This window comes from Lithobates pipiens, unplaced genomic scaffold, assembly GCF_037356315.1.
Source record: "Lithobates pipiens isolate NorthernLeopardFrog02 unplaced genomic scaffold, aLitPip1_a1.2 Scaffold_18, whole genome shotgun sequence".
NCBI classification, from domain to species: Eukaryota; Metazoa; Chordata; class Amphibia; order Anura; family Ranidae; genus Lithobates; species Lithobates pipiens.
In genome coordinates, this window is record NW_027507758.1 from 654,278,394 (window position 1) to 654,304,580 (window position 26,187).

Here is a 26,187-nt window from a genome sequence, read left to right on the forward strand (position 1 = left end):
GTAATTTACATTGATGCACAGCGATGCACATTGATGCACATTGATGCACAGTGATGCACAGCAATGCACATTGATGCACAGTAATTTACATTGATGCACAGCGATGCACATTGATGCACATTGATGCACGGTGATTTACATTGATGCACATTGATGCACGGTGATTTACATTGATGCACAGTGATGCACATTTATGCACAGTGATGCACATTTATGCACAGTGATGCACAGTAATGTACATTGATGCACAGTGATGCACATTGATGCACAGTGATGCACAGTAATGTACAGTAATGTACATTGATGCACAGCGATGCACATTGATGCACAGCGATGCACATTGATGCACGGTGATGCACAGTAATTTACATTGATGCACAGCGATGCACATTGATGCACGGTGATTTACATTGATGCACATTGATGCACAGTAATGCACATTGATGCACAGTGATGCACAGTAATGTACATTGATGCACAGTAATGTACATTGATGCACAGCGATGCACATTGATGCACGGTGATGCACAGTAATTTACATTGATGCACATTGATGCACGGTGATTTACATTGATGCACGGTGATTTACATTGATGCATGGTGATTTACATTGATGCACGGTGATTTACATTGATGCACGGTGATTTACATTGATGCATGGTGATTTACATTGATGCACGGTGATTTACATTGATGCACAGTGATGTACATTGATGCACGGTGATGCACAGTAATGTACATTGATGCACAGCAATGCACAGTGATGCAATGCAAATATAATACCAAAATGTGTGACCACTAAGCTCGGTGCCACCATCCAGCCACACATTTGGCACTCTGGACACGCGGAAAAAAAAACCCTCCTCAAGATTACGCACTAACCAGTTCCCACCAGTAAGAGTAAGAATATTCTATGCTCCAGCCCCCCCCCCCCCCATTCAGATATCCTGGCCTTTGATGTAGAAGAAGAGGACAATGTTTTTGTTCCTTTTTTTGAGAAGCGTTTGGATTGTTTGAATGCAGTTTGTTTAAGGTGAAGAATTTCCAGGAAAAAAATAAATAAAGGATGAAAACGCTCAACTGATCTCTAGGAATTCAGCAACTATGCTGGCTGTACCGCCTATCCATCCACATCCTCCTCCTTACATGCACCCGGATTATATATAACAGAGACAAAACAAATTTAAATCTCTGTGAACACTTACCCGTTAAATCAAACCATTCAGTTTAAAAAAGAAATGCGAGGCAAAATTTTTGTTTATAAAGATTAAAAAATGTTATATATATATATTTTTTAAACAACTGATCACATGACCTCTGTTCTCAGCTGCATAAGGGGCTTGGAAAGGAAGAGGTAGTGTGTCAACAGGAGGCATAAAACAGCAGAACACTGATCTTCCCAGTGAATGGCTGTACAAGGGAGGGGTGGGAAAAGGGTGGGCAGGAGTGGCAGCTGCCCTGGGTGCAATGGTTTACTGGGAGGGGGGGGCACCTTCATTCTGAAAAGATAGGTGAGCATGGGAGGCGGCGATGAGGGATCTAGAGAGCAGAAGGTCTTGGGAGGTGTGGTGAGGGTAGTTTGGTTGGTAACTAGGGGCAGATTTGGATGAATTTGTTTGTTGTGGTTGGTGTTTTAATTTGTATTTGTTGGGTGGCTGGAAGCTGGTGGAGGGATTTGCAGAGAGGGAGTGGCAGAGAAGCTGGTAAGGTGGCTACAGGGTCGGGATAAGTGGTGGGCGGGAGGGACGGTTGCCCTGGGCGCAATGGTTTACTGTAGGGATGGGGAGCACCTTCCTTATGTTGCAAGGCTGACAGGAGTAATGACAGCTGTGATTATGACAAGCGACTGCTGGGTGTAGGATTCCCCTAAGCATGCACATTATGAGCAGGGGAGGGGGTGCTGTTTGGAATCTTTGCCCCTGGGCGCTGGATGACCTTGTCCCGACACAAGTCTTGGCCGTTGAAGGACAGGCAGGCTGTTCTCCCAGCACAGACAGAAAACTGACCACACTGGGATGGATGTGCTCTAATGCCTGGTGTGGTCAGTGTACAATAGGAGATCAGAGGGACCAGCAGGATTCACCAGGTATTTCACACAATGGAAGCAATACAAAGGGAACAGGATACTTTTATAAACACAAATAACAGGTACATATCATGAAATGTTCGGGTAACAAAATGCTTTAACCAGTTCCCACCCAACCTATTGTCAAATGAAGGCTGGGCGGGACATTCTTTATCCTGGGTGGCGTGCTCCCTCTCGCACACGCCCCATGCTCTGCGCTGTGGCGCGATCTGTCACCGTTGTCAGTTTGGGAGATTTCCTTGTAGAAATCTAGATGTAAACAAAGAGGGGGCGGGGATAGTGGTGATGTCATTACCAGAATATTGCAGTGCGCCGCTGGGTGGGCGGAACCTGAAAGCGCACAGCAGTGGGTGGATTTGCAAGTATTTTGCTGTCTGTTCGTTATTGGGACAAGGCAACTGCAACTATCAAGCAGTCTGGGGTTAGAACCTCTGTAGGGTTTTGATTGCTGTCTGTGTGCTCAGGTAAGTATGACCTTTGCTGTGAGCCGCCCTGTGTATTAGTGACGAGATGGGTACTTACTCGGATTTTAATAACTCTAGTCTTTGATCCACAATTCTTCTTTAGCAGCATTTTCTGGAAGAGAGAAGAATAGAGAGGTGAATTAGGAGGATATTAGATGCGGTTTTGTGTTGAGAGGGTTAAAGGAATCTTGTAAAGCTTGGAGCACAATATAAAAACGCATGGTTGTCTGGGATTGATGATGCATTGCGTGTGCCATCCAAGATACACGGACCGCTGTCCTAAGAGTCGTGTCACCACCCCTCGGAACATGGAATCCAATCTCTGCTTGGGTTTTCTGAGAACTCTGCAGAGCTATATGTACTTATAGAGGGTCAGGGGGGTGGAGTATTCAGGTGAAGGGGGGTAGGTAGTCAAGTAGGGAGAGTTGGGTATCCAGGTAGGGGGAGGGTTGAGTGTCCATAGAAGAAGGGTTGGAAGTTCGGTAAGAGATTTTTGTGCCCGGGTAGGGGAGGGTTGAAAGTACAGGTAAAGGAGAACTAAATGCTTTGGTTGGAAGAATTGAGTATTCAGGTGAAGGGGGTTGAGTGTTCGGGTGAGGGGGGGGTTGAGTGTCCAGGTAGGGGAGGGTTGAGTGTTTAAGTAAGGGAGGGTTGAGCTTTCAGCTAAGGGAGGGTTCAGGTAGCCAAGCATGGAGGGTTGAGTGCCCAGGGAGGAGAAGGTTGAGTGCCCAGGGAGGGGAGGAGTGAGTGCCCAGGGAGGGGAGGAGTGAGTGCCCAGGGAGGGGAGGAGTGAGTGCCCAGGGAGGGGAGGAGTGAGTGTCCAGGGAGGGGAGGAGTAAGTGCCCAGGGAGGGGAGGGTTGAGTGCCCAGGGAGGGGAGGAGTGAGTGCCCAGGGAGGGGAGGGGTGAGTGCCCAGGGAGGGGAGGTCTGTACACCCGCTGTGCCCATTATGAGGGGTTCCCACCATCCCTGTGCTGAGTTCCCGGGTCTGTACACCCGCTGTGCCCATTATGAGGGGTTCCCGCTATCCCTGTGCTGAGTTCCCGGGTCTGTACACCCGCTGTGCCCATTATGAGGGGTTCCCACCATCCCTGTGCTGAGTTCCCGGGTCTGTACACCCGCTGTGCCCATTATGAGGGGTTCCCACCATCCCTGTGCTGAGTTCCCGGGTCTGTACACCCGCTGTGCCCATTATGAGGGGTTCCCTCCATCCCTGTGCTGAGTTCCCGGGTCTGTACACCCGCTGTGCCCATTATGAGGGGTTCCCGCTATCCCTGTGCTGAGTTCCCGGGTCTGTACACCCGCTGTGCCCATTATGAGGGGTTCCCACCATCCCTGTGCTGAGTTCCCGGGTCTGTACACCCGCTGTGCCCATTATGAGGGGTTCCCTCCATCCCTGTGCTGAGTTCCCGGGTCTGTACACCCGCTGTGCCCATTATGAGGGGTTCCCTCCATCCCTGTGCTGAGTTCCCGGGTCTGTACACCCGCTGTGCCCATTATGCGCCGACGTTTGTGCCCTGACGTTTGTTTCCATATGAACACCTGCAAATATAGGTTAATCTAAACCACATGCCTGTGCCCTCATGTGCGTTTTTATGCCATGTCAGTTTGTGTTGAAATGGAGAGGTGTGAACGTAGCCTTAAAATCCAGGGGAGCCCCTCCTCCATTAGGGGGACCCCTTTATTCTCTGGGCCCCTGAGTAGTAGCACCCCCTACGACATGTCCCCTGCTTGTACGTGTTGCCCCACCGTAGACAGGTATCGCTGACCCCGGTAACTATAGACGGCGGTCAGGATTTCGCGTCCGACTTGTAAAGCTGCTGAAATTTCAGACGGGGCTGATGGCCTCGGGGGAAGGAGGACAAGCGTTGTCCGCGCTGCAGCAGCTGGGATTAAATATTAAACACATGTACAGCAAGAGACGGGCAAATCAGAGACAGCGAGGGCTCAGAGAGAAGGGTGGCATTCCCTGGCGCCTGCACCGCACATCACTGCCTGCTCCTACAAGGGCCAACTCCACCCACAACTGACATTAGAGCTTTAGAGGGCCGATGGTGGGCTGAACCGCACAGCAACTTGTGTCTATGCCCCTCCCACAAATCTAGAATTAAAGTAGCACTCCCTCCCTGCCGGGGCCTCAGAGAGTTTATTTACACTAGATAGCAGCAGGACACCATTATATGACTTTGCACCAGCTACCTATTCCCCATAGACAAGCTGGAGCAATGTTTATAAACAACGTTACTTTGCATCTCTCTAGCTCTCCTCTGAACAATGTTTACAAACAATGTTACTTTGTATCGATCTCCCTTCTGATTAATGTTTTTAAACAATGTTACTTTGTATCTCTATCTCCCGTCTGTTCAATGTTTATAAACAATGATACTTTGTATCTCTCTATCTCCTGTCTGATCAATGTTCATAAACAATGTTACTTTGTATCTCTCTTTCTCCTGTCTGATCAACATTTATAAACAATGTTACTTTGCATCTCTATTGTTCTCCTCTGATTAATGCTTATAAACAATGTTACTTTGCATCTCTATTGCTCTCCTCTGATTAATGCTTATAAACAATGTTACTTTGTATCTCTCTCTCTCCTATCTGAACAATGTTTAGAAACAATGCTACTTTGCTTAGACAAGATGGAGAGATGCAATGCAATATTGTTTATAAAAGATAGATCAGAAGGGGGGTAGAGAGTGATACAAAGTATATTTTTTTAGAAACAGAGAGAAGATAGAGAAATAGGATGTTTATAAACTATGTTATTTTGCATACCTCTATCACCTATCTGAACAATGTTTATAAACACAGCGTCCAATCTGACCGTTTTTTTTTTTAGACGGTAACAGCTTCCACAGCTACAGTACTGTATTTACACAGCAACTCCCGGCTGTCATTTTGACAGCCAAGAATTGCTGGCAGAGTGTGAGGGGGAGAGCAGCAGGCTCTTTAGGGGCTATGTAAACATTCTCTCACGAGATTCACACAACTTTCACCCAGGATTCCCCCCTCCCAGTTAAATTCAGTTAGAAATATCCAGGATTAAAGTTGTGTGAAAACATTTGGGGATCTGGCAGGCTCCACCCACTACAGGGGGGGGGGCGGAGACAACACCAGTCTCCCTGCACGAGGAAGGAGAGCAGAGCTGTGGGAGGGGCCCGGCAGGCTCCACCCATTACAGGAGGGGGGCGGAGACAACACCAGTCTCCCTGCACGAGGAAGGAGAGCAGAGCCGTGGGAGGGGCCTGGCAGGCTCCACCCATTACAGGAGGGGGGCGGAGACAAGACATATACAGCATAACAAATGGCAGTTGTTTTTTATATACAATATAAAAAAATGCCAGTTGTTTTTTATATACAACATAAAAAAATGCCAGTTGTTTTTTATATACAATATAAAAATAATGCCAGTTGTTTTTGATATACAACATAAAAAATTGCATTTTTTTTTATATATACAGCATTAAAAAAATGGTAGTTTTTGATATACAGGATAAAAAAATGTCAGTTGTTCTTTATGTACGACATAAAAAAATGCTAGTTGTTTTTTATATACAGCATAAAAATGGTTTTGATATACAGCATAAAAAAATGGCAGTTGTTTTTGATATACAGCATAAAAAAATGGCAGTTGGTTTTTTATATACAGCATAACAAATGGTAGTTTTTGATATACAGCATAAAAAAATGCCAGTTGTTCTTTATATACAACATAAAAAAATGCTAGTTGTTTTCTATATACAGCATAAAAAACTGTTTTGATATACAGCATAAAAAATGGCAGTTGTTTTTTTATATATATATATATATATATATACAGCATACAAAATGGCAGTTGTTTTTGATATTCATTGTACGAATGTCACAAGCGTTCGTCCAGCCTGCGCAAAATCTCCCCGCATTTTCTGTAATACTATGGCTTCCTCCTGATTGTCAGCGCCATCTCCTGGACAAAATGCTGTATATTTTACTGGAATAACCCCATATCGGCCGTAAGGGCTGAGCCGACAGTTGTAGGAAGTCACAGTATTCGAGAAAATAGGTGGGGAAGTTCGGACGGCCTGGACGAATGCTTGTGACATTCGTTTAACTAATGTTTTTTTTTTTTTTTATATAGATAGGCCCCTAGGTATTTGCAGTGATATATACAGTATTACTAACACGTGTCAAAGCTGCAAAAAAATAAAAAATACATTGCGCAGGCGTTTAGGTGCCCAAACTAGGTGGCGAGCCTCCGTACACCTTCAGGCTCGGCTCTACAATAGGTTGGACCTACCTGTTGCATCTTTTCCAGGTCCAGGCTGGGTCTGCTGCACTTGTCTCCAAAACCTTGTCTGTGTCTCTTGCAGGGCATCCCCTGGTCAAACGTTGAGCCCATACTTGTGAAGATAAGCGGGCGGGGGGCGGGGTTCCGGCTCAGGGGTTGGAGTCTCTTAGGCGGCGAATCGCTGAACAAGACGGGGCTGGAATTGGCGCGGAGGCCCTCGGTCTGCTCAACAGGCCTGAAGGACATGGTGCACAAGTGCTTGACCTCCTCGTCGCTGGACGATGTGTTGTTGTCACTGTGGCAGCTCAGGCGGCTGACCTGGGACCATTCGCGTTTCTTGGCGGCGAACTCCCTGCTGATGCGTTCCAGCTCCTCTTCCGAACTGTGGCGGTCCAGGCCGGCGTGGAAGAGGGAGCGCACCTTGCAGCACTGGTTCTCCTGGTTCTGCAGCTGGTTGGTGGCCAAGGGGGTCAAGATGCAATTTCGTCTTCTCTCTGGCAGAAAAACAAGAGATGGGAGGTGAGTTCACGTGACCATCCCCCGACTCGTAAGGACTCCCCTCATATCTCACAAAAGTAAGTACACCCATCAGTGACATTTGTGTGAATCTTTTCATGTGACAACACTGAAGAAATGACACTTGTCTACAATGTAAAGTAGTGAGTGTACAGCTCGTATAACAGTGTAAATTTCCTGTCCCCTCAAAATAACTCAAAACACAGTGTCATTTCTTCAGTGTTGTCACATGAAAAGAGAGAAGAAAAGATTTACACAAATGTCACTGAGGGGTGTACTTACTTTTGTGAGATACTGTATATCTTATACATATTATAATGTTTATATTTATATAAAGTTTGTGGGTAATTTTCTTGCTAAGAATTGCTGATTTAAACTTCTAAACAAAAAGGTGCCAGAAAAGGCCGGGTCAGCGAGTGGATATCTAGCGCGCGCGCGTGCGTGCGTTTGGGGTGCCATGCATCGTGCAAAAAAAGGTGCCAGCACAATTTTTTATATTGTTCGGGCACCTTTTTTTTTTCACTGTTAATGGGCTGCCCACGACGCATTAGAACACAAAAAGAAGGACGTGCGTTTGGATGCACCGCCTGCTGTGATCGAGTCCTTACACTTGCGTTGCATCACCTCCTCGTTGAATGTGGTAACCCCCTAAATACTGCACTACTGTTGCAGCACAGCCCCATTTGGTTCAATAGGTTGCGTTTGACGGGCAGCAGTGACTGCCGAGTGCGACGAGGGGTATAAATGCTGCTAAAGCGGCAAAGCGCCGAGGGAGGGGGGGGGGTAGGAACACGGCTCAACTATGTGGCTTTACTACCCCCCAATCCCTGCTGTGATTGGCCCCAATACCTCATTCCTCGCCCTGGCAGGCTTACGGCACTCTGCTTTTCTCTCCAGTACTCCAGGTTGTGCGCAGTCCTCTCCGCCCCCCCAAGTACTGCTGGCCCTGCATTGTACCCAATGACATCAGAGTGAAACCACCAGCCAACGCACCAATGAGAAGAGGCTTTGGGGGACCGGTCACGCAGCAAGGAGGAGGGCTGCTGGAACGAGGAATAACCTATTACCCTAGAGTACCCCCCCCCCCCTAGACTTAACCAGCATTTCACCCCCCGCAGTGTGGGAAATCCAAACTGCATGGGTAATTATTATTTTTCTGGTGCTTGGAATTAAAGAATGGCAGTTATTATGGACAGACTGCATAAAAAAATGACAGCTGTTTTTGACACACCACATAAAAAATGCCAGTTTTGATACACAGCATAAAAATGGCAGTTGCTTTTGATATTCGGCAAAAAAAGGTAGTGGTTTTTGATATTCAGCATTAAAAAAAATGTCAGTTGTTTTTGACATACAGCATAAAAATGTCAGTTGTTTTTTCTATATTCAACATAAAAAAATTGCAGTTGTTTTATATATAGAATAAAAATGGCAGCTGTTTTTGATATGGAGCTCTTTTCCATGACTCAGATGCTGCACAGATCAGATTTACATCTACTTTAAGGAGCTTTTTCAGATGACGGACATTTTTTTTCCAAGCTTACTCTTCCATATTTTTGTTACTTTTGGTAAATAAAGAGATTTGCAGAATAGCCAATAGAGGGAGCTCTCTCTGAGTATGTAGAGGTAAAAGTCTCTCTCTGGTCTCTCTGGTTTAGATTGTGGCCTCACAGGGAGTGCATTGTTCTTAAAGCCCTCCGAGCACCCAACCCCCAGTGCCCCCCCCCCCCCACCCCTGAGGTATTAATCGTTTTTTCACTTACCTTTATCTGAAGTCTTCTGGCTGGTTATGTGAAATGCGTCGTCCTCCTCGGGGTTCTCCTGTTGGTGGGTGATGAGGAGAGCAGTGCTGATGTCGGGACATCAACGCCATTCTCTGCATCAATAAACTGAGTGCAGGGCACCATACTCAGGGTAGGGGGGGGGCAGGGAATCACAGCCTTCGGTCATAACACTGGATGTCATTTAATCTCGGAAGACTGAGGACATCTTGTGGTAAAGAAGAAGCACTGCAGGGGGGGGGGTGAGCTCCAGATTGAAGGTGATTATTGCAACCTGAATTATTTTTTTTTTCTTTTTAACTTATTTTGGAAACCAGATAAGATAAGACTCCCAGGGGTATCCACAGCACGCATGGGAGAGTCATACGAATCCCTTTTCGGACCTGTTCATATCTCTCTGCTGCGGTGCATTGTGGGGAAGGCGGCCTGAATTATTTTATAGGCCATCGATGTAGATTTTACAAATGGCGTCATGTTAGAAGCCTCTTTTTCTAACCTTTGTCAATTTGGGCAAGTTCCTGGTTTTCACCTTCAGAATCGTCACTGTCATCCTCATCACTCGGGGGGTAAGAAATCTGGAAGACAAAAAAATAAATAAAACGATGTTTAACCCTTACTACTGTATAGAATAATAATTTTAACCATTCGTTGCATTGTGTACCCAGAGGAGCTTACACTCTAATGTCCCCTCCCCCACAGTCACACACTATTATTTTTATTATAAATTTATATAGCTCTGACATATACCGCAGCGCTGTACAGAGATCACTGAGCCAGTCAATTCAGTCTCTGCACCAGAGGAGCTTCTCCACCAGGTGGTGCTGTTCTGCAGGGTGCTGTTGGCTCACTCTGCTGTAATCTCAGCTGAGAGAAGCAGCAAGCCTGGGGCCTGTCCTGCAGGCTTTTCCCAGGCAAGCATGGACCATGTTGGGGAAGACGAAGGTGGAGGCTCTCTAGAGGAACTGAGGCCTACTCTATGTGCTCAAGCTGCAATGGATCCTGGGCCTGTCCCTATGCAAGGGGAGTCCTTACCAGTCTTCCAGGATAGAGTGGTGAACAGACTTTTCTAAGGGGGAACAGAATCTTGCTGTTATGAAAACAGATCTCAAGAAAATCCCTGCATAGTAAGTCTGGAAACAGTAAGAGGGAAGTCTACAAGCTGAAGTCTCTGGAGGAGGTATTGAAAAAGCAAGAGAAGCTGTGAAGGAAAGCAGCGGTGCCTTCAGAGAAAAGCGTGAGAATGAGGAGAGATTTCAACAGATGAAGGAAAGTGCCTGTGCTAGTACTAGCCAGAGGGTGGATACCAGAGCAACAGCGACACTATGGATGGGGGGTAAGGATGTGGCTTCACATGGTGGCCCCCAGAACTACCCCTGTCTCGGGATCTGTTGTGTCTGAGTCAGTATCTGCCCCCTCCCTCCCCAGCAGCCTGGGTCATCTCAGGAGGAGGTTGAGGAAAATGGTGGATTGCTGCAGACCAATACAGAAATGGAATCTCCCTTGAGTGGCACCGACCCATCAGATGAAGATCTTGGTAAAAGAGTACTTGCTGAAAATCTCTTTCAGTGTGTGGAGGACTTTCCTGAGATTTCACCTGCCAACAGATCCTTGCAATCAGCCGGGAATGCAGGAAGAGAAAGCGTTTATGCAGACAGAGACGTTTCTGATGGCTGCGAGGAGTCCCACAAGGACACTAACAGTGCAGAGCAGGAACATCACATCAACATTGAAACTACAGAGCATGAGAGCCGTATGAACGCTGAAACAGTGTTTTTTCTAAACGGAAGACTTTACTTGATAATGAGACTGCTGGTAACTGTGGTACTATGGTGAGCGGGACTGTTGTACTGTAGTGGACGAGGGAGGATCAAGTGGTGGGCAATTTACCAAACCAGATTTCAGAGGTTCCTATGCAGCCAGTTAATATTCATATGCAACCAGTTAATGTGTCATCTGTCCCAGTTAGGAATTATGCTAAGGCTGCGTCGGGACAAAGTCATGCTGCTGGTGAAAGGAGCCAGTTGTGTGACTTTCACCTAACACACCTTCTTCTATTAAACGCAGGAATGTGGCACAGCTCAGGTGGGAAGGAGGAGGTATTCCACCTACCAGGAGGGAGGTTGTGGTTAAGATCCTAGCCATGGGATTTAAGGCAGAGGATATTTATGCTCTTATCAGTCCAGCTGGTTCTTTTGAATATGATTTGTCATTTGTGTGTCCAGAATCGCTGGATCTGTTTTGGGAGCGGTTTAAGCGTGTATATGGGGGCCAGCCGGACTGGAAGGGGCTTGTCCCCAAAGTTGTCTCACGTCAGCCCTTGATAAAAAATGTTACTATCCTGACAAGGAATAAGTCTATATACCCCCTGAGGATTTATAGGTCTGGTTGAGGAGTTTTGGGGAAACTTTGTGCCGGTTAAAAAAGATTGTGGATGATAGAGGAATCTGGACGGGTGGGTGGTCAGTGTCAATGAGGTTGAGTGTGTGAGAATGTGGTCCAGAATTTGCACTCCTCTGACCCTTATTAGTAAAGATAGGATTACCGTCTTTTACCCTGGTCAACCTAAGGTGTTCCATAAATGTGGAGTCAGGGGACATTTCTCCTGTTCCTGACAAGAACAGAAGTGCTCTTTGTGTCAGGAACTGGGGCATCTGGCAAGGGACTGTAACATCATTAAATGTAACCTATGTGATAAGGTTGGTAACCCTTATAGCCGGTGCCCTGAGGCTTTGCACAATAAGCCAGAGTTAGTGGAGGAATTCTTCCGTCTGAAAAATAATTTTCTGGCGTTTATCATCTGTAGGGGGCAATCTACTTTCCAGCCACCAGCACTGTTCGGTTCAGGGTAGAAGCACTTTTTCTGCATTGTTAGCTGTCTGGGAGGCCTTGGAGTGGTGCAGGGCTGGACACTGGTGGCAAGAAAAGCACCCTGAGGCGATTCAGTTCGTATAGGTAGCGCTATACAAGTCATTCATTCATTCATTCAGGGCTGCAGGCTGGAGAAAGTACTTGCTGGCATTGAATCAGGCTAAAGCTTTTGATCGGGTCAATCATAAGCACCTATGGCTGCTTCTTGGCAAGTATGGCCTGGAGGGGGGCTTTATCAATTGGCTGAAGACCTTGTAGAGAGGCGCTGAAAGATGGATGGGACGGCCCTTTGGAGGTTGGATCGGGTGTGCATCAAGGGTTTCCTTCAAGTCCTCTGCTATATGCATTCACAAATCGACCCCTTCATCTGGAGGTTAGAGAGCGGACCGTTGTGCGGAGTGCCTTTGGGCATTCCTGGTGAGCCTCCTCTGAGGAACGTGGCCAATGCTGATGACGTGTCTGTTTTCATCTCTAGGACAGAGGAGGTGGTCTCAGTGATGGAGCAGTATTCTGAGGCATCTGGCTCAAAGATCAATCAGAATAAAAGTGACGTTTTTTGGATGGGTGAGGAAGGCGACGGCTTGGAACTTCCGGACGTCTTCTCAGAGCCCCGACAGGAAGTTAAAGTTTTAGGCATCAAATTTGGTCTCAGCGATTATGGCCTTGCAAATTGGGAAAGCAGGCTACAAGATGTCGATGCCAAGGTTGCCACCTGTAAGGACTGGAAACTCTCTTATGCCCCGTACACACGAGCGGACTTTTCGACATCCAAACTCCGACGGACCGAGTCCGTCAGACTATCCGATCGTGTGTGGGCTGCAACGGACTTTTGATTCGCCAAAGTCTGACGGACTTTAGAAATGAAGCATGCTTTAAATTTTCCCGTCGGAACTCCGCCGGACCCGGTCCCCTTCGAAAAATTCGCTCGTGTGTGTGCTACTCCGACGGACTAATACCGACGCTAGGGCAGCTATTGGCTACTGGCTATGAACTTCCTACGTCGAATCCAGTCGTACGTCATCACGTTCGACTCCGTCGGAGTTTGGTGTGATGGTGTGTGGTCAAGTCCGTTCGGTCGAAAAATCCGCCAGAACTCCGTCGGAACTCTGGCGGAACTCCTTTGGAGGTCTGTCAGACTTAATCCCTCTCGTGTGTACGGGGCATTACAGGGAAAGGATTGACCTGATTAAAACTTACCTGATCCCAGTTTTTCTGTATGTCAGCTTTGTCGGTGTTTTGCCAGTGTCTCTCTATGCGAGAATCTACAGCGGTTTCTTCAAACTGTTATGGGGGAACAAACTGAATCTCATTAAGAGGTCTGTAGCCTATCTTCCCGAGCAGATGGGTGGCCTAGGTATGATCAACCCAGTGGGTTTTTCTTCTCTGATGTTTTTGAAACATATAGTTACATACATATTTACATAGTAGGTGAGGTTGAAAGAAGACACAAGTCCATCAAGTCCAACCCATGTGTGTGATAAGACATAATTTTGCTAACATGTTAGCAGAGGAAACGCCAGGGTGGGTTGCTATTTTTCAGTCCTGGTTTAGGCCTTTTCTGTGAAGCTAGGAGAATGGTGGGCCAGTGAAAAGCCTGAGGGTCTGACATGGTGAGCTCCCGGCTTATGTTGCCCCGTGCCTGAAAATGCTTTGGCAGTGGCAAGTGACGGCAGAGGAAATTAAGTATTTTCCTAGGAAGGACCCGGAGAGGAGGGTTGTTAAATCTGCCTTTAGCGAGCCACTGGCTTTGAGGGATTACCCAAGCCCCGTTATGAGGGAGGGTCTGCGTTTGCTCAATCTAGAGAGAATTCCTTTAAAGTTTCGGGAGTTGGCCTGGCGCTCGTTCCATGGCAGACTCTATGTAAAGGGCAACCTGAAGCATCACTCTGCGGAGAACCGTGGTTGTCCAAGAGTGGAATGCGGTGGGGTGGAGGAGACAATGGACCACTTCTTGCTTCGGTGCCCCCTCGATATAGAAGTCTACAAGTGGGTGGGTGGGGCTCTGGGTATCCCTTTTCTTATCCGCTTGAGTTATGCAAAGTGGTCGTAGGGGGCCTTTGAGACACATCAGGATTTTCAGACACTTTTTCTAGTTAGTTTAGTAGTCCGTTTCTTCACATGGAATGCACAGTGTCAAGTTTCCATTGGGGAAAAAAAAGTCCTTCCTCTCGAGGTGGTGGTGCACGACATTCTGGGTGAGGTTGGGAAGATTCGGGGGTCTTGAGAAGGACAGGTGGTGGCCGGGGGGGGGGGCCTGGACAAAGGCGTGGAGGAATGTTGGGTCTCCGTAGCTGCTGTTTGTCAGTCTCTGGGTGTGCGGCTTTCTTTCTGTCCTTTAACGTCCCCTAGATTTTTATATAAGATTGAATTTTTGGAAAAAGGCTGCATGCATGGGATACATGTGTAATGGTTTCTTAGCCTGAGGCTGTGTTTAGGTTGGAGGTTATGGCTTTGTTCAGGTTGGTAGATTTAGGTTTCTTTATGTTTTTGCTATGCCGATGTGAGCTGTTTTTATTTATTTTGTATATATGTGAATATGTTTTTATTATATTTCTAAATTTTTAATAAACAAAAGTGTACGGGGGAGGTCGGAGGTCAGCTGATGTTTGTATCCAGTGGAAGTTCTCCGACTCATTACATAAAAAAGGTGAAATGACCTTACTAGAACATTTGTGCCGATTGCCAAAACCCGACGAATAGATGACTTATTACTCGCTCTGGGAGATTCCTGGAAAGATCCGTAAACCATAAAAAAAAATTAAAAAAAAAACAATTTCTGGAAAAGCAAATATCCGGAACTTTTCAAATCTGCTGAGACTGAGATGGAATTGTTCAAAAGGTATCTAAAGCCAGAGCCGGATTTCTGTTTTTATTTTCCACACACAGATTAGAATCCTCCTTTTGTCTTTTCTTCTGGTTGGGGTCACCAAAACCTGAATTCGGGGAGATTTCCCTTGAGCTTCTTTTACTGGGTTGGTAAAGCCAAAACTTTTTTATTTTATTTTTTTAAAGCAGAACTTCAGCCAGAAAAAATGAAGAGCTGATTAAAAAAAAGCTAAAAAAATAAAATACAACCAGCTTTTGTTGCAATACTCAGGTTCTATACAAAGATCCCCCCCATAGTACCTTATTCGTCCACTAAATGTCCTCAGTCTGATGGCCAGCATCATTCCACCCACTTCCTAAGTCCACACCGTCCAGGACCTGCCCCCAGCCTGTGATTGGCCAGTGATGAGCTCATCTGCCACTCTGATCTCTCCAACTACCAGCATGCTTCTAGCAGCACCTGGAGCTGATTGGCTCCTTGTGACACTTTTTCCTCCCAAACTCCAGCCCTGCTGTACAGGAGGACTGCATGAAGCAGAAACCAGGTCACATTCAGGTACCAAAGGCTGCTTAATGATATATTCATGGTTACCTGCCTGGAGTTCCACTTTATGTTTCAGATACAGTAGTTTAGTTTTTGCTGTGTCACTTTATATAGTTTTTCCTTCACATCCCAGAGATGTACACCTACTACACCCATTATGAGGGGTTCCCACCATCCCTGTGCTGAGTTCCCGGGTCTGTACACCCGCTGTGCCCATTATGAGGGGTTCCCACCATCCCTGTGCTGAGTTCCCGGGTCTGTACACCCGCTGTGCCCATTATGAGGGGTTCTCACCATCCCTGTGCTGAGTTCCAGGGTCTGTACACCCGCTGTGCCCATTATGAGGGGTTCCCACCATCCCTGTGCTGAGTTCCCGGGTCTGTACACCCGCTGTGCCCATTATGAGGGGTTCCCACCATCCCTGTGCTGAGTTCCCGGGTCTGTACACCCGCTGTGCCCATTATGAGGGGTTCCCACCATCCCTGTGCTGAGTTCCCGGGTCTGTACACCCGCTGTGCCCATTATGAGGGGTTCCCACCACCCCCGTGCTGAGTTCCCGGGTCTGTACACCTTCTGTGCCCATTATGAGGGGTTCCCACCATCCCTGTGCCGAGTTCCTGGGTCTGTATACCCGCTGTGCCCATTATGAGGGTTTCCCACCATCCCTGTGCTGAGTTCCCGGATCTGTACACCCGCTGTGCCCATTATGAGGGTTTCCCACCATCCCTGTGCTGAGTTCCCGGGTCTGTACACCTGCTGTGCCCATTATGAGGGGTTCCCACCATCCCTGTGCTGAGTTCCCGGGTCTGTACACCTTCTGTGCCCATTATGAGGGGTTCCCACCATCCCTGTGCCGAGTTCCTGGGTCTGTACACCCGCTGTGCCCATTATGAGGGGTTCCCACCATCCCTGTGCTGAGTTCCCGGGTCTGTACACCTTCTGTGCCCATTATGAGGGGTTCCCACCATCCCTGTGCTGAGTTTCCGGGTCTGTACACCCGCTGTGCCCATTATGAGGGGTCCCCACCATCCCTGTGCTGAGTTCCCGGGTCTGTACCCCCGCTGTGCCCATTATGAGGGGTCCCCACCATCCCTGTGCTGAGCTCCCGGGTCTGTACACCCGCTGTTCCCATTATGAGGGGTTCCCACCATCCCTGTGATGAGTTCCCGGGTCTGTAAACCTGCTGTGCCCATTATGAGGGGTTAATTTTGTTTATTGAAAATCTTACAAACAACAACTTATATACAATAAAACCATAATAAATAAATAAAACATATTTACAAAATAATTGAATATAATTATACAGACCAGAAAGAACAAGAACAAAATAAACGGTGCAAACCAAATTGCGTATTACATAATCCCTATGGGAGAGCCAGACTAAGGAACATCACCGTCACCATGCATGGAGCCTTTTATCAAAATTATATTGGATCTGAAAATCTAGGGGAGTGAAAGAAGAATACAAAGAAAGCCGCACACCCCGAGATCAACAGGCAGCCGCTACAGAGCCCTGATATTCCTCCACGCCTTTATCCAGGCCTCCTGCTGCCACCTGTCTTTCTCAAGACCCCGAATCTTCCCAACCTCACCCAGAATGTTCTCCACCACCACTTCCACAGGGAGGATTTTACCCCGTAAGGATACCTGACACCGTGCACTCCACGTGAAATAACGGACTACTAAACTAACTAAAAAAAGTGTTTCCAAATCATAATCCCGACGAGTCTGGAAAGCCCCATACACCCACTCTGCATAACTCATATGGGGGAGGAAGGGTATACTCAGAGCTCTCCCCACCCTCTTGTACACCTCTATATTAAAAGGGCACTGAAGTAGAAAGTGATCCATGGACTCCACCACTCCTCCACACTCCACTCTCGGGCAGCCCCGATCACTCATGGAAAGAAACTTCAAGTTGCCCTTCACATATAGTTTTCCATGAAAGGCAAGCCAAGCCTGATCCCTAAACTTCATTGGGATTCTCTCCAAATTAATCAACCGCAAACTCACCACCAAAACCAGGCTTGGGCAATCCCTTAAGGCCAGTGGCTCGCAAAAAGCAGAGCTCATGATCCCCTTCTCAAGAAGTTTCCTTGGAAGAGATCTGACTTCTCCTGCTGTTACTTGCCACTGCCGAAGCATTTTCAAACATGGGGCAACATAAGTTGGGAGCTTATCATGCTTGACCCTCAGGCTTTTCACTGGCCCACCATTTTCCCAGTCTCGCAGAAAGGGCCTAAACCAGGACTGGAAAATACCAACCCACCCAGGCGGTCTCTCTGCCAACATGTTACCAAGATTTTACTTCACAAACTTCAGGAGGGAGGGCGAGAACCCTCATACAAACATCCATTAAAAACCTCCACAAAGGTTGGCAGCCAGGATGGTCTTAAAACATTTATAAAATTCAGCTGTCAACCCATCCGGCCCCGGCGTTTTCTTGATGGCCAGTTTATCAATAGCCTGGACTACCTCATCTGCAGTGATTTCAGCTGTCAAATTCATCAAAGGAAAATTACTCTCCAGACCTGGTGTAGAGTCCAAAAAACCCAACATCCTTGTCCGATCAAGGTTCCTTCCTCCCAGGAGATCGGCATAGTATGACCTCACAACCTCCAGGATCCCTGACCTAGACTTCATCAGAGAGAATGTACCATCCTTCAGGCCATTAACCGTCTTAACTGCTACGTCTGTTTACAGTTCTGGTAAGGGTCAGGCGAATGGTATTTCCCATAATCCCTCCTGAACCAAAGAGGCGTCATATTGATGTCATATTGATGTCTCCTAAGCAGGAGCTTCACCTCAGAGATCGCTTCAGAATCCCCTCCATTCGAAACAAGGCGGTCAAGTTTCCTCCACAAACGCTGGTAGGTGATATACTTATCTTGCTGCTAATTTCTTCCTATGGCCTTGAAAAGCCTAACAGTCCGCTGTTTTACAAGCTCCCACCATTCTGACTTACTGTTACAAAAGTCTAGGATCGTTACCTGTGCTTGAAAAAAAAATTCTCAAAGATTGTCTTACTCTCTCGTCTTCCAGGAGGGCCAAATTCAATCTGCAGATACCCCTCCCCCCTAGGTGGCATGTCTGAGGCATTCAGAGTCACAGATAAAATACAGTGATCAGAAAACTCCACTGCCCGACACACAGGTACCGAAAAAGCAGAATCTCCCTTTAAAAAAAACAAAAACCTATCTATCCTACTCTGACTACTACCTCACTGAAAAGTGAACCCCATGCTGTCTGGGTAGCACTTAATGTGCACATCTACCCATCCTGCTTCCCTATCGCATTGAGAAAAAGGGTGTCATAGCCCAGTTTATCTCTGAAACCTCTCCTGTCTTTAGACCTAGTAATGGCGTTGAAATTACCTCCAAAGATAACCTGCTGGGCCGTAAAAAGAAAAGGCTTAATCTTTGTAAAAAGGTATTTCCTGTCCCACTTCGTCTGGGGACCAAAGATGTTAATCAGGCGCAGGTCCTGCCCCCTCACAGAGACGTCCAAGACCATGCATCTCCCAATCTCTAACTCAATCACCCGCCAGCATGTTACCATGCAGGAAAAAAGGACCGCAAGCCCGCTGTAAGGCTCGGCCGCAAGAGACCAAAATGAGGGACCACGTCTCCACTCCTTCTTTGCCAGATGTATATCAGCCAGACTACTCAGATGGGTCGCTTGCAAAAAAAAATGTCAGCATCAAACTCGCTGAGCAAAAATAAGGCCATATGACGAGCACTTACTGATCTTAAGCTGGCAACATTAATGATTGCCACTTTTAAACAGAGTGGGAACTGCCATTAGGGTAGTTGAGGCAGCCTTTTCTTAGCCTGGCTACGCCCTCTCCCTGGAGAACCACCGCGCTTCATTGCACCCTGGCACTCATCCATGGAGGATGCTGAACTCGAGATCCACTCATTGTCCTCATCTGACAGGACCCCAAACTTATTTGACAAAGGCAAAACCTTAGCATCTAAGGTAACTGAAGCCCTTTTTTTCCCCTTTTGCCCTTCCTCCTATCCTCCAACCACTCCATATCACCCTTGGACAAACCAGAATCAACAGTTTCTCCACTCCTACCCTCCCCCCACTCTCCCTTCCCTTATCTACCACCAGTCCAGCCTCTTCACCATTTTCCCCACTTCTTTGCACTCCACGATCCTCAATAGAAACCCTGCAGCGTCAGGGGGGCGGGGGGCTGGCACTGCACTTAACGCACCTGCCCATGCACCTCTTACTGCCTCTGCAATTTTGGAAGACATAGACACAGAAGGATTGGACACATTCTCAGTAACTGATACCTTACATACAGACAGACTGGGAAGACACGGGCATACTAGGCACATGTGCAGACTGGGACGACACAGACATACTGGGTATTGGCACAGACTGGGAAGACACAGACATATTGGGTATTGGCACAGACTCAGATGGAATCACATGCACTCCAGCTTCTGAGCATCCTCCATGTCCAGGTGGAAGAACTCTCTCTCGAGCTCAGGCTTGTTGTGCATTGCCTCGGGACACTGACTAAGGATTTCCCACCACATTGCACAGATTGCACCTTATAATGTTACAATCCTTTGCCAAATGTCCTACACCCTGAGACAGAGAGCACTTCATTACCGGACAGGAGGATGCAAGATGCCTTTTATCTCCACACTTGTTGCAGAGCTTTGGCTGGCCCGGGGTAGAAGATGGTCAGCCTGTCCCTCCCCAGGAAAGCTGAGGATGGCAGATGCTGGACGACATTGTCAATGACTTTTAATTTTAGCTGCACAGACCATCCCCCTGTCCATATTCCCCGATCATCCAAAATCTTCTTTAGGGGCTCATGACGTCTCCATACCTCCTCAACCATACAGATAAATCCCCGTGTGGCATGGACTCATTGCAGAGAAGAATTGTCACCATTTTAATGAGGGGCTGGCATGATACAAGCTTGTGGATGAGCCCTTTCCAGTCCGGCAGGCCCCTACACATGTGCTCATATTTCTCCCAAAATATGTCCAAAGACTGCGGAAAGATAAAGGACAAAATTGTACTCATGTAAACCTGCCAGACTGATCAGGGCGAAGATATCTATGGGCCTAAACCCCATCTGCAGAATTTTATCCACCACTGTCCTCCTATGCGGAGGAAGTTCTCCACCCTCCCATTTAAGCTGCACAACGTTCCTCCTTTAAAACATTGAGGAAGATAAAACATTTCCATATTCTTTCCCTGCTGCTCCCACTTCCCAGATCCTGTAGCAGCAACATCAGCATATGTTTTTCTGACAGACACACCAATTGCAGTCTTGTCCTTAGACACAATCAAACCAGCTGACAGAGTCCGATTCAGCTGGGATAGCAGTCTTTGGATCAATGGAGGCAGGACCCGCCCTCTCCCTCCTCTCTGAACACTCAGCTACTTTCCTGGGTTCCAGCACAGTCCTGTCTACTGCAGACTCCTGGAGAGTTGTAGCACTACTGCTCCAAGCATTTCCTCCACCATTCTCAGAAACAGCCACTGTGTCTGGTCCAGGCAAGCTCACTCTATTGTCCATGGCACTCCTCTCTGCAGACTGAAGCTGACAGTTATTCCCAACACTCTCACCATTTCTTTTAAATTTGAAGCTTTGTTTTCAGCAGATAAATCAGATGGTATTGTATGTTGGACATTTTCCATGGGTCTGGATACACTACCCATTGTCCATGGGTCTGCAATACAACCCTCAGCAAGCCCATTGTCATTAAAGTTCACACCACCATCTTGCACACACACTGTACCTGCTTGCTGTGTTGTTACCTTTGCGATGTCATGGCTGACGGTGGGATCAGACTTCCCCCCTGTTGTTGTAGACTTCATGGTGGATCTTCCTCTCTTCACAGGTCTCTCTTCCACAGGGCTAGGAACGGTGTCCATCTTCTCATCGTGATCATCCCGGGAAGCTTCACCCAAAGGGGATTCCAGCTCAGTGATAAACTCCAGCATGCCAGTACCTCCCTCAACCTCCTGCTCAGATGTTCCATATTGCTGTTGCAGAGGCAGGGGGACAGAGGTCTTCGCCATTGAGGGCTCAGCAGATGCCTGAGGTGTTGAACAGCTGGGCTAATGCTCTGGGGCCACTTTCTCACTCTGTGCTGACTCCGTCAGGCACCTGCATCTCCTCACTGTTTGGGTCACTTTCCATGCACGAAGTGGCTCCTCTTCTCATTTGGCTAAACCGTTCCTCATTCCTATATTTCACTTTAAATGCTCCGCTATTGTCCTTCATTGAACTCCCCAGTTCTTTTTGCTTCCTCGCAGCTTGTTCCAAGTCTTTAAACTCAGGCCTCAGAGCCGGTCTCTTCTTGCTGAACACTTTGGCACAAACAAGCCTCTTCTTCATAAATTTGGCTTTCAAAGCAACCAATTTCTCCTCTTCTTTCTCGTTAGGCCAGGCCCAGAATCTTCCACAGGCTGAGGCCTACACTGGGGGCCCCCCGCCAGGGTCTTCCCCCAAGATCCAGCATCTCTCCTGGGGCACAGAAGCAACTCTAGCCCCTGGTCTCTGGAAGCACAGGAGCTAAGGAACCAGCAACCTCAGACCTCGCTGCCAAGGAGCAGAATGGCAGCTTCCCACCATCCCGGTGCTTGAAGACTCAATCACACAAAGGCAGACAAAAGCACCCAAACCTTTCAGGTGGATGGGAACAGAGTCGGGAATTAGATCAATAAGATCTCACTGTTTGAATACCCAAGACATAAGAAGCCAGGGGCCAACTTCCTTTTTTTTTTGTTGGACTAACCCTTTAAGTGGTTAAAAAAACAGGACAAGTCTTCGCTCTTTTATAAACTAACAAACCCTCTCTATTTGAACTCCAAACTCCCGTGTATGTTGCGATGGGAACAAGAATTGAGGAAAGAATACTCAACCTCGCAATGGCACATAGCAATTAAATATAACGGGAAATCCTCTGCCTGCATAGACCATTGGGATAATGCCCAAAAGATACTCCACCGATGGTATCTAACACCACTACGCCTCCATAAGATGCACCCGGATATAACTCCACTGTGCTGGAGGAACTGCCAACACACTGGGAGCCTTCTCCATACTTTATGGAGCTGCGAAGTTATAACCCCATACTGGAAAAAAATAGAATCCATACTTAGGGAAATTACACAATCTAGTTGTACCCTTGAACCGGGCTTAGCACCACTCAGCCTTTCTATTGAACATTTCCCCCTATTACTGCGAAAAATAGTGGGTAATATCCTATATGCTGCCCGCATTTCATTGGCGAAACAATGGCGGTCTCCCACACCACCTTCCCTAGAGGTGGTAATAGCCAGAGTGAATAATCAATTTCTCATGGAAAAGCTACTAGCATATAAGGAAGGAAGAGCTCCGGGTTTCCACAAATATTGGGAAACCTGGGATTCTTCCAAATATGCCTCTCCACATTTGTGACCTAGGTCAGATATCTCCTTACTGAACATATATTTCTGACAAAAGTAGATGACTGCGATACCAAAGCACTCCCTAGGGGGTGTGGTAGGCGCAGTCTCCCCCACTTTGATCCAGGGGTAATGCCAAGAGCTGAAAACATATCTCTGTTTTAGTTTTTTTGGGATTTACTTGTTTACTGTTTCCCCTATGCTTTATGAACAGTTTTGTTGTAATTAGCTAAAACTTACTAAGGTTTACGGATGGAATGCGGGAACGCTAGCACCCCTGAACTACCACCCTAGACCCTCATTAAGGTCAAGGGGAGCTACTTTTTCAATTTTTACTCTAGATCTGAGCCTGATCACAGTGTGAACCCAATTGGGGTGATGGGCTCTGCCTCCCAGGAGGCCAGGTACTTATGTAATCTTAAAGTGGAGGTCCACCCTAAAATGGACCTTCCGCTCATCGGAATCCTCCCCCCCTCCGGCGCCACAATTGGCAACTTTCAGGGGGGAGTGGGGTGCAGTTACCTGGATAATCCAGGTAAATGCACCCACTTCCGGGATAGCTCTCTGCGGAAAGGGGCGTAGATTACGCCCCTTTCCGCAAGTGCCCGCCCCCTTCCGCAAGTGCCCCGCTGCCTGCTGGGAAACACACAGATCCCAGAGGCAGCGGGGACCGTCCTTATTGCGCAGCGCGACTCGCGCATGCGCAGTAGGGAACCGGGAAATGAAGCCGAAAGGCTCCATTTCCTGATTCCCATACCCAAGATGGCGGCGGCAGCACCCGAGTGACGATCTAGAGATCGGCTTCGGGTGCCGACATCGCGGGCGCGCTGGACAGGTAAGTGTCACTATTTTAAAAGTCAGCAGCTGCAGTATTTGTAGCTGCTGGCTTTTAAAAAAAAAAAAAAACGCGGAGTCCCGGCGGACTCCCGCTTTAAGTAGCTCTACTGTGAAGTATTAGTTCCATGTCTAAGCGTATGCAGATTAATGTCATAATTGTGTACTACAATGCTACTCATATCTCTATTTTTGATACTTGTAAAATGCAAAACTTAATAAAAATCTTTTGGTTAAAAAATAAAATAAAAAAAAAAACAGGACAAGTCAAACAAGTGGCAACAAAGAAAGAAAATCTGAGTAAACTGAAAAAAATAAATAAAAAACAACAATTTGATTGGACACCAGTCATGCGGTTGGTGACAGTAGAACCAGCTCTGGCCAGTTTGTAGAAGTAGCTCTGGCGAGCGGCGCATGGGATAGAGCGGAGCAGAGGATTCTGGGATCAGCTGTCTCTCTGGAGCGCAGCCAAGTTTCACTTCTCAGATTTTGCGGTCGGGGAGGATGCAGCGGAGGACAGAGGCGGCTCACCCGTTCAAAGTGCAGGAAAGACACCTGGGGAGGATTACATAAGAGCTGGGCTTAAAGGGAAACTCCGATGTTATTCCATCTGACATACTAAATGATCAGAACAACAGAATATAAAAAGGTCCAATCCAACCAAAATATTTCACCAGAACAGAATACACTATATAGCCAAAAATGTATGGACACCTGACCTTCACATCGACTACAGGACCAAGTCTATGTAAAGCTCCTCCAGATGATGGAGTTCAGGTGTCTCCAGTGAAGGGTCCTAGTAATACTCCATCATACAAAAATATTGTAGACAGTTGTGCTCTTCCAACCTTGTGGTAACAGTTTGGTGAATACCCTCTTCTCTTATGGCATGACTGTGCCCCTGTGTATAAAGCCATCTCCATTTAAAAAAACATGGTTTGACCATGTGGAGTGGTCAATCCATGTGGAGGAACTCGAGTGCCCTGTCCTCACCCTACTGAACATCTTTGGGATGAATTGGAATGTCCATTGCAAGCCAAGCCTTTTTTTTTTTTTTGGTGCTCAATGTGCGGCCCAATGTGTGAGTCGGGTCTTCTCATCCAGCATCAGGATCTGGCCTCACAAATGGGCATAGCTTGTAGGCAGCCTTCAAAGAAGAATGGAGCCATTTCCATGAAGACATGGTGCGACCAGTTTGTTGTTTGAGTGTCCTACAAAGAGCCCTGACCACCTCCCTACTGAACATCTTTGGGATGAATTGGAATGTCCATTACAAGCCAAGCCTTTTTTTTTTTTTTTTTTGGTGCTCAATGTGCGGCCCAATGTGTGAGCCGGATCTTCTCATCCAGCATCAGGACCTGGCCTCACAAATGGGCATAGCTTGTAGGCAGCCTTCCAAGAAGAATGGAGCCATTTCCATGAAGACATGGTGCGACCAGTTTGTTGTTTGTGTGTCCTACAAAGAGCCCTGACCACCTCCCTACTGAACACCTTTGGAATGAATTGGAACATTGATTGTGAGCTGAGTCTTCTCATCCAACATCGGTACTTGAATTCATAAATTGGCACAAAGTCCCACAGACACCCTCCAAAAAAGTCTTACCAGAAGAGTGAAGGATGGTATAGACACAATGGGAGGAGAAGTCTACTGTATATTAATGGCCATGGTTTTGGAATTGGACGTCCAACAAGTCATATAGGTGTAATGGGTGGAGGTACTTAAGTTTCCTGCACAGGGCCCTGACCTCAACCCTACTGGACACCATTGGGATGAATTGGAACACCGATTGTGAGCCAGATCTTCTCATCCAACAGACAAAAAATCTTGTGAAAAATCTTTCTGGAAGAGTGAAGCCAGCTCCATAAAGACATGGCGTGACCAGTTTGATGTGGAGGAACTTGAATGTCCTGCACAGAACCCTGACCTCAACCCCACTGAGCACCATTGGAGTGGATCGGAAGGAGGGATAAAAAAAAACAGATCTTCCCATCTAGCATCAGTACCTGACCTCACAAATGGGCACAAATTCTCACAGACACCCCCCAACAACATTGCCGACAATTGTGCTCTTCCAACCTTGTGGTAACAGTTTGGGGAAGACCCTTTCCTGTTCCACCATGACTGTCCCCTGTGTACAAAGCCAGCTTCATAAGGACAAGGCGTGACCAGTTTGGTGTGGAGGAACTCAAGTGCCATGAACAGAGCCCTGACCTCAACCCTACTGAACACCTTAGGGGGGATCGTTATAGTGTTCTACAGTATTACAATAGTGATCTACAGGTCTTCTCACCCAAGATCAGTACCTGACCTCCCCAATGGGGTACAAATTCCCACAGACACCCTCCATAATCTTTGGAAAGTCTTCTCAGAAGAGTGGAGGATGTTGTAGCCAAAGAGGGGGCAACTCCATGTTATTGGCCATGGTTGGTTTTGAAATGGGAAGTCCGGGCAGCTCAAATGGCTGTGATGGTCAGGTTGCCACAATATTTTGTCCGACAAATGTGACTAGGGCTGAAACAACTAATTGATTAATCGACAACTAATCGATTATGAAATTAATCGATTACTA

At 47.2% G+C, this 26,187-nt stretch overlaps 1 protein-coding gene across 1 annotated transcript in view; it reads right to left on the reverse strand.

Annotated features, from left to right (window-relative positions):
- LOC143989336 (uncharacterized) overlaps nt 1-26,187 on the reverse strand; it is a 92,297-nt gene that overhangs the window by 30,371 nt on the left and 35,739 nt on the right. The window contains exons 2-4 of the mRNA XM_077489424.1: nt 9,617-9,695; nt 6,833-7,317; nt 2,609-2,662 (exon numbers count right to left, since the gene is read on the reverse strand). Of these exons, the coding sequence (XP_077345550.1) occupies nt 2,609-2,662; nt 6,833-7,317; nt 9,617-9,695 (618 nt within the window). The remainder of the gene's footprint in view (nt 1-2,608; nt 2,663-6,832; nt 7,318-9,616; nt 9,696-26,187) is intronic.